General features: G+C 40.7%; 1 protein-coding gene across 6 annotated transcripts in view; it reads left to right on the top strand.

The window, feature by feature from the left end:
- Positions 1-225: 225 nt before the first annotated feature.
- Positions 226-9,257, top strand: part of RAD54B (RAD54 homolog B) — a 126,693-nt gene continuing 117,661 nt past the window's right edge. For 3 of the 6 annotated variants that reach the window (XM_063726727.1, XM_054518675.2, XM_009243957.3), the window contains exons 1-2: positions 240-377; positions 7,832-7,982. In XM_063726727.1, the coding sequence (XP_063582797.1) occupies positions 7,848-7,982 (135 nt within the window). In that variant the 5' untranslated portion in view covers positions 240-377; positions 7,832-7,847. Of the gene's footprint in view, positions 378-7,831; positions 7,983-9,257 lie in introns of all 6 variants that reach the window. The other 3 variants (XM_063726726.1, XM_063726728.1, XM_009243954.3) reach the window with 2 other exon arrangements.

Here is a 9,257-nt window from a genome sequence, read left to right as displayed (position 1 = left end):
AATCATACCGTATTTATTACTTATCCAAGCAGATGGTGAGGTCTGTAGCCTCGGCATCTACACAGTGTCTGAAAGTAGGCACTAAACCAGTATTTTTTTTAATTGAACCGTAAACTTGAATCAAACTTGGAAGCATTTAAAGGCAAACGCAAAGATACATGCGCAGTGATGCAGTAGGGTCGTCCAATTAGAGTAGGGCAGGACAGGGCAGTGCGGAGGCTAGGTAGTGCGCACGCGCGGCGGGCTAGTCGGCGATTGGCTTCGCCGAGGCGGGATCCTTGAGCTTCTCCGGTGGCGAGGGGATCGCTGGTTACAAGAAGGGCTTCTTTGCAGGGCCAGTGGTTTCTGTCAAATTTTCGCCGGTGCGTCCTGCAGGGGTAAGTTCGGGAGGCTGCGACAGCCTGTAGGCTCGTGCGGGACAAAGCAGGGAGTGGCGCCGGAGCAGGCCAACGAGGGAGGAGGGAGGGAAGGCGGCAGGAGCGACCGAAGTGGCCTCCTGCGGGCCTGCAGCTTTGGTCTGAAGTGCCAGGGACGCCCTGGCTGCTGGCACCGGGGGGCTTGGAGCGAAGGGCGGGCGGTGGGGGTTTGGGGGTGTGCGTTTGTGTGCGAGGGAGGGTTCTGGGCAGTGGCCCCTGGGGCCGCCCCGGCGGTCGCTTCGCGCAGGCTCCTGTGGCGTTTGGGTCTCTCCCTCACTCCTGCACTGGGAATCTCCTTCCCCAGGGCCAGGGGGTGAAGAAGGCTCCGCGGGCGTCCTGGAGAATGTCGGTACGCCTTCTTTAGGGGCTTTTACCTCTTCACTGGTCAGGTTTTTCTTGTATTTCCTTAAAACCTTCTAATCAATTACCTTATGGAAGATTTTCTAGGTAGGTACAGATGCTTCTCGACTTACTACGGGGTTGAAAATATCCCAAGTCGAAAATGGATTTAAAACAGCTAACCTACTGAGTATTAAAGCTTGGCCTGGCCTACTTTTGTTATCAAAAAAAATATTTTCAGCTGTTTATTTTAGATTTGGGGGTACATGTGCAGGTTTGTTGCATCGGTATATTACGTGGTGCTGAGGTTTGGATACGATTGATCCTGTCACCCAGGTCGTGAGCATGTTACCCAATAGTTTTTGAACTCTTGCTCCTCCTTTCCTCCCCCTTCTAGTTGTCTCCACTATCTATTGTTGCCATCTTTATGTTCATGAATGCCCAATGTTGAGCTCCCATTTATAAGTGAGAGCATGCAATATTTGATTTTCTGTTTCTGCTTTAATTCGCTTTGGATAATAGCCTCCAGCTGCACCCATGTTGCTGCAAAGGAAATGATTTCATTCCTTTTTATGGCTGCGCTAGCCTACCTTAAACATGCTCAGAACACTTACCTTAATCTACAGTTGGGCAAAATCATGAACACAGATGGTTGTGTGGTTACTTGTACAGTTTCTACTGAATGCTTATGGCTTTCTTAAAAGTCGAAGAATTCTAAGTGACACCGTCCTAAATTAGGAACCATCTATATAGCCGGAGTCTCAAAGGAGCAATTTAAGGCATGAAGTGAAATAATTACTACCTAATGTAGTTGGAAGTCGAAAAACAGCAACAGCAGGGAGAGACTGTTGCTGGTTCTTGGTAGAGTAGGTTTACTTACATTCTTGCATCCTAGACGTTTGATGGTTGCACATACCTCTCTTTAAAGCCCAGACAAACCCAAAGATTCTGGTCGTTGTCCTGTATGTTGAACTACCCCTTATCTATCTCCTTCACAGGACCTTCATCATTTCTACTCTCCAATAACACTAATTATAGATAGTAATATTACAGATAACATTGAGTGCTTACTATGTGTCAAGTTTTGTTCTAAGTGCTTTACATATTTCATTTAATCCTCCCAACAGTCCGGTGTGTAAGTATGATTATGGTACCCCCTCTTAAAGATGAGGAAACTGAGACACATGGAGCCAAAGTAAACTGTGCAAGACCATTAGGAAGTGTCAGTCCACATTTATATTCAGGCGTTTGCTTTCAAAGTTGTGTTGTTATTTGCCACAGTGTAGTGCCAAGTACTTGTGGCTATCTGGTGTATTGCAGTTGTCAGCTTGGCCTTACCATTTTACTTGGAAGGACTGAAGCTAATAGGTGTTATAGAAGTTGTAGCATCACATCAGGGCTACCAGATGGCTTTATTTCTAGGACCTGGGAAAAGGGCTCAGACAGCACTAATTAATTTATTTATTTATTATGGACAGGACAATATGAACATACAGAACCAGTTTAAAAAGCTATAAGGGTGCAATGGTCTTCTGGGGGGAAATGTACTGATTTCTGCATTTTACTTTGAAATGTATCAACAAATTAAATGGCGTGATGGATGCCCAAGGTCATATGTAAATAGCAGAGTTAGGATTCTAGGCAGGCAGGCAGGCTGGCTGGCTCCAGAGTCAGTCTGTTTTCTTAACCACTGCTCTGTGCTGATGCTTGTATGCTTGCATTATCATTTTTATTAGTTTACAAAATAAATAGGGTTGAAAAAATCAGAAATCATGTATTAGATGTAGAAGGGTTTAGGGTAGTAATTCTTTGCATTTAGTGTTGAAAGAAATTTTAGCATCTAGTTCATTCTTTATTTTATAAATGAGAAAATTGGTGTCTAGAGAGTTAAATAGCTTCCCCAAAGTTAAGCATCCCTGAAATAGCAGAATCTGAACTACACTCTGGTTTCATTCATTTCTACTGTTGATGTTTCTAACTACTGTATTTTTTAAGGGTTCCTTTTAAAAAAGTGTCAGAATTTTCACAGTATTAAAGGGGAGTCTGACTAATGTAGAGAACAGAACTCATTACATTTCATGATGTGGACATCATATTTTTATTAATGCTATCTAGAATTTATTAGTTTAAGAAGGCTCATTATTTTATTTCAGTTGAGCTATAGTCACTAAAATCTTTAGTTTTAAATTTCAGCTTCTATTGTTCTATTTCATGTGACCATTAAGTAAGTGAGTCTAAATGCAAGGCCTAACATCCATGTCGTCTTGTGACAGTTACCGTTAATCAATTTCAAACTTGTGTCAATTATATATTTAGAGGCCTGTAGTATTCTGCTTACCCATTATAAAAAGGAAATTAGCTTAATGAAGTTATTTTGGCATGACTTGTTTGGCCAGAATTTGTATTGACTTCTGGTATTGGTAAATACTTCTTCTAAAGCAGTCAAAAGCCATCTGTTTCATAATTTGCTTTAAGATTAAAGATTGTATTAATAGAGATCTATTTTGTCCTTGAATAAGAAACAGAAGAGAGTGATCTCTCCTATTCATTCCTCAAACTATGTAAAGGCTGGTTATATTTCAAGTATTTACATGTTTCATCATTTTAACATTGATGAAATTGGGAAATGTCTAACCATCAATGATAGTGTATCATGGTTTAATTGGCTACACTTTTTTTCTTGGATACATAAAATGGTACATCTTACAATTTAAAAAGTTTTTATTTTTAAAATTTTTATTTACTTTAAAAATTTCTTTTATATGGACTAACAATCAAGAGTATATCTTACAATTGATGGCATTTTAGATTTGATGAAATATGGTAATTTAAAAAATCTAATTAATGATACTTTTCCCTATTACAAAGGTAACATTTTCATTGTAAAAAATTTGAAATATACAGAAAATAACTCAGAATAGAATAAAAATTACTGGTATTCTAACCAGACCTAGAAATAATTAGGGTTAATGTTGTGGCATGTATTTTTCTAGTTTTTAAAAAAAGATTGTGTATTTTAATATATAACATGTATATTATATCTACTTTATAGCAGTATAATTTACAGTGTGCAGTTAGATGTGTACATTTTGATGTTTCCATATACAGATGTATATATACTCCTGTAACCATACTACAATTTTATATAGATTATTTCTATCACCTCAAGCAAGTTCTCTCATGCTCCTTTGCTTTCTAGTCTTTTAAATGCACATACACACATTATCGTTTTTCTTTCTCTTTTCCTTTTTAAAAATTAGAATGAGGCTGGACATGTTTTGTGGCCATTTTTCCTTTGATTTATGAAAACATATTTCTCATATCATTAAACATTTTTTTTAAGTATTACTCCCCCCCCCGCCACCCATTAATGGTATCATTCACATAACAAATACTGAACTCCTTCTGTGTATTTGGTACTGGCGATATAGTGATGAATTGTACATAAGATTTCATGCCTGAGTTAATAGCTCAGGGGGAATGCAAATTTCATTGCAGTGTGAAAAGTGCTTGGGTAGTGCATATACAGGAAGGTCCTCCGGTCCAGTCTTTGGGAGGAGATGAAGAGGGCTCATGGTTAAGACTCCTAGAGGATAAGGTAGAATTAATTAGGCAAAGAAAAGTGGGAAAAAGCATTCCCAACATTATATAAGGGAAAGTTTGTTCAAAGCCTAGAGAAAAAGAGAACATGGCTAGCTTGGGGAATAGTACTGACTCGATTTTGGTGGTATATGAAGAGACTGTGTTCTGTTGTGTGGGTGTACCATAATTTATCTTGTACTTCATTTTGGACATTTGTTTCCCTTTTTCCCCCTACTGTAATTGATACTAGCATCATTATTCTTTTTTTTTTTTTCTTTGTTTTCTTTGAGACAGACTCTTGCTCTGTCACCCAGGCTGGAGTGCAGTGGTGCGATCTCGGCTTACTGCAACCGCTGCCTCCCGAGTTCAAGCGATTCTTATGCCTCAGCCTCTTGAGTAGCTGGGATTACAGGCGTGTACCACCACACTTGGCTAATTTTTTTTTTTTTTAGACGAAGTTTCGCTCTTGTTGCCCAGGCTAGAGTGCAATGGCGCTATCTCGGCTCACCACAGCCTCTGCCTCCCGGGTTCAAGTGATTCTCCTGCCTCAGCCTCCTGAGTAGCTGGGATTACAGGCATGCGCCACCACACCCGGCTAATTTTGTATTTTTAATAGACATAGGGTTTCTCCATGTTGATCAGGCTGGTCTTGAACTCCTGACCTCAGGTGATCCACTCATCTTGGCGTCCCAAAGTGCTGGGATTACAGGTGTGAGCCACTGCACCTGGCCTCAAATTTTTATATTTTTAGTAGAGATGGGGTTTCGCCACGTTGGCCTGGCTGGTTTCAAACTCCCGACCTCAGGTGATCCACCTGCCTCGGCCTCCTGAAGTGCTGGGATTACATGCGTGCGAGCCACTGTGTCCTGCCCAGCTGATTATTCTTATACGTAGTTACTTAGTATTATCTCTGATAGTTCCTTAGGTTAAATTGCCAGAATTGGAATTTCTGGGTGAAACAGATAACGTTGGTAGTCATGTTCATCCTTGCTGATGGCTTATGTTAAATAGTGTTTTGTGGGTTGCTTTGAATTGGAATGCTTGCTACTATCCATTGCAGAAACATGATGTATGTATGTAATGTCCTTGTTTTCCATCTGTTCCCCTGTCCAGTCCTAGTGGAAATAAGATTGAGCGAAAGTTGGGAAACCTGGTTCTGGTCTCTTGATTTATATTTTAAAAAATTCCACTGTTTTCAAATGAAATAGGATAGTAAAAACAAGATGAATTATAAAAATACCTTTTAAATTGCCAGATTTCATTCATTCAAAATATTTCTTAGTGATGGTAATGTATCTGTCACTGTTGCCAGACACATTATAGTCATTAGTGGTGGAGAAAACAAGCATGAGATTGCTACCCTCATGTGGTTTATGGATTAGTGGAATAGAAAAAAGGCAACATGTTTGATATTTGTATGTGAATTGTATTTCCTTACATTTTGAAATTTTTATTTAAATTGCTTTAAAGAAGATATCATGCTTATAGTATTATCAAAATTGACATATACTTAAATTTACACCATTTGTATTAGTCTGTTCTCACACTGCTAATAAAGACATACTCAAGACTGGGTAATTTATAAAGGAAAGAGGTTTAATGGACTCACAGTTCCACATGGCTGGGGAGGCCTCACAATTATGGTGGAAGGCAAAGGAGAAGCAAGCCACGGCTTACATAGGAGCAGGCAAGAGAGTTTGTGCAGGGGAACTCCCATTTATAAAACCATCGGATCTCGTGAGACTTATTCACTACCACGAGAATAGGCCCTGCCCTTGACATGGGGATTATTACAATTCAAGGTGAGATTGGGTGGGGTCACAGCCGAACCATATCACTGTTCAATTTAAATCTTAAATTCTTTTCAATAGCCCTTGATGAAAAATAAAATCTTACTAGCTATTGAACTTATTTTCTTTTTCTTTTTTTAAAAAAAAAAAAAAAAACGAGATGGGCTCTCTTGGGCTCAAGCGATCCTCCCACTTTGGCCTCCCAAAGTGCTGGGATTACAGATGTGGGCCACTTTGCCCAGCCTGAGCTTGTTTTCTCAGGCTTATTCTCTTATGTTTTGTTTTTGTTTTTTCAGTTGAAGTCTTGCTGCTATGTTGCCCAGACTGGTTTTGAACTCCTGACCTCAAGGGATCCCCCTCACCTCAGCCTCCTGAGTAGCTGAGACTACAGGCATGCACCACCAAGCTCTTCTTATCTTTTTTTTTTTTTTTTTTTTTGAGACGGAGTCTCGCAGTCGCCCAAGCTGGAGTGCAGTGGCGTGATCTGAGCTCACTGCAAGCTCCGCCTCCTGGGTTCACGCCATTCTCCTGCCTCAGCTTCCCGAGTAGCTGGGACCACAAGCGCCCGCCACCACGCCCGGCTAATTTTTGGTATTTTTTTTTAGTAGAGATGCGGTTTCACTGTGTTAGCCAGGATGGTCTGGATCTCCTGACCTCGTGATCCGCCCGCCTCGGCCTCCCAAAGTGCTGGGATTACAGGCGTGAGCCACCGCGCTCGGCCTTTTTTTTTCTTTTAATTTTAATTTTTAATAGAGACGAAGCTCCTAGGTTCAAGGGATCCTCCTGCCTCATCCTCTCAAAGTACAGGGATTACAGGCATGAACCACCACGCCGGCCCCTTTTACTTTTTTACATATGTCGTGGTTGTATTACCAAACCAAACTTGAGACGGCCTGCCTGGCACAGCAAAGCTGTCCACAGACATTGGGATTTGCAGCAAGAGAAAGTGAGGCATTTATTGCAGGGTGCCAAGCGAGGAAAAATGGGCAGCTAATGGTTAAGACCCAGACTCTGTGGTGGCTTACATGTAACTATTTTTAAAGATGGGGAGGCAGAGGTTACAGGCAAAATCATAAATCAATTCATCATTGATTTGGCCTAAAAAGGTGAGACATCTTGAAGTGGGGGCTTACGAGTCATAGATGTATTAAAAGATTCTCTGATTTGGGATTGGTTAAGGAAGTGAGGCTTTGTCTAAAAACTTGGGGTCAGCAGAAAGGAATGTTGAGCTCTGGCCTGTGGGTATGACTTCCTCCAGGCCTCTGAAGAAGAAATTTAGAACAAAGAATAGCAGTTAGAGTTCAGTCCTGTTTCCCCTAATCTGAGGTCTGTGTGCCAGCAGATAGTATTTTCCATTTGGTGGGGGTCTGGATTTCTGAAAAACAACTCAAGGACATATGTTAAGATGTTACCTTTAGTTTCTAGAGGGAACCAAACGTTTTGTCACTCTGACTTCCCTCACCATTATTTTAAGCTATTACCTTCTTGCTAATCATATTGCTCGTATACTTCTCAGGGCTAGCTAAGTGCCTGGAATTTCCTTTGAAGGAACTGAAGATTTTCCTTTGTTTCTATGCTTGGGGCGCCAGGCAGGTCCCTAAGACGGGCTCCTGCTCCATCTCACTTGTAGTTTTGAGCTATTTTCATATTTGGGGGTGATTGTAATTAGATTCATGGATAGTTACTGTTTTGGGTATTTTTCAGGTCACCACTGCTGAATATGAGACGATCTGCAGCACCAAGTCAGTTGCAGGGGAATTCCTTCAAAAAACCAAAATTTATACCTCCAGGAAGATGTAATCCAGGTCTGAATGAAGAGATTACAAAACTGAATCCAGATATAAAATTATTTGAGGTAAGGCAAAAAAGGACTCATAGATAATATAGAGAAGCATGTATGTTTAAGAAAATGCCATTTAAAGAGTTAACAGTATTTTCTGCCTGTAGGAATTATCAGTATCTCTGAAAACATCTTCTAAAAACCTTGGAAATGAAGATTACATAATTTTTTTTAAAAGGAATAACAGGCTGGGCACAGTGGCTCATGCCTATAATCCCAGCACCTTGGGAGGCAGAGGCAGGAGGATCACTTGAGCTAAGGACGTCCAGACCTGCCTGGGTAACATAGTGAGACCCCATCTCTACAAATATAAAAATTTAGCGGGGTGTGGTGGTGTGCACCTGGAGTATCAGCCACTTGGGAGGCTGAGGTGGGAGGATCACTTGAACCTGGGAGGTCGAAGCTGCAGTGAGCTGTGATTGTGCCACTGCACTCCAGCCTGGGCAACACAGCAAGACCCTGTCTCATTCAATCAATCAATGGAATAACATGTACTTGAGTCTATAAAATAAACTTTTGGTAATGGTAAGTACCTCTTTGAGGGAAGGGGTGGAGATTCTAATCAATGTTCTTTTTAAAGTTACCACATAAATAAGTGAAAACTTTTTTAAGGTCATTTAAAGAGGAAAAAATACATAATGATTTGTATCACTATTCCAAACATTTCTTCTCACTTTTATCTATAAAAAGTGAATACTGGCTGGGTGCGGTGGCTCACGCCTGTAATCCCAGCACTTTGGGAGGCCGAGACGGGCAGATCACCTGAGGTCAGGAGTTCGAGACCAGCCTGGTTAACATGGTGAAACTCTGTCTCTGCTAAAAATACAAAAACTAGCCAGGCATGGTGGCGTGTGCCTATAATCCCAGCTACTCCAGAGGCTGAGGCAGGAGAATTGCTGGAACCTGGGAGGTGGAGGTTATAGTGAGCTGAGATCATGCCACTGCACTCCAGCCTGGGTGACAGAGCAAGACTCCGTCCCCCCTCCAAAAAAAAAAGTGAATACTGGAAGCAGTCTTAATGTGTCTTATTTACTATTAAGAAAAAGGATTGTTTTGGTCTTAGGTCTAAGATCAAAGGTGTTAGTATATATGAAAGGTATATAAAGTATAAAGAAGGCATATAAAATGGAGAATTCACACTACCTACTACTCTGCAATTCCCTGATCCTTTTATGTTATAGGGATTAAAGTCTATTAATTTTTTACCTCTTCTTTTTTATTGTGGTTAAGCATATGTAACATAAAATTTGCCACGTTACCATTTTTAAGTGTACAATTAAGTGGCATTAA

The sequence above is a fragment of the Pongo abelii genome, chromosome 7 (assembly GCF_028885655.2).
Source record: "Pongo abelii isolate AG06213 chromosome 7, NHGRI_mPonAbe1-v2.0_pri, whole genome shotgun sequence".
In the NCBI taxonomy this organism is placed as follows: domain Eukaryota; kingdom Metazoa; phylum Chordata; class Mammalia; order Primates; family Hominidae; genus Pongo; species Pongo abelii.
Note: the sequence above shows the minus strand (reverse complement) of the source record. Positions and strands in the feature narration are given on the sequence as shown.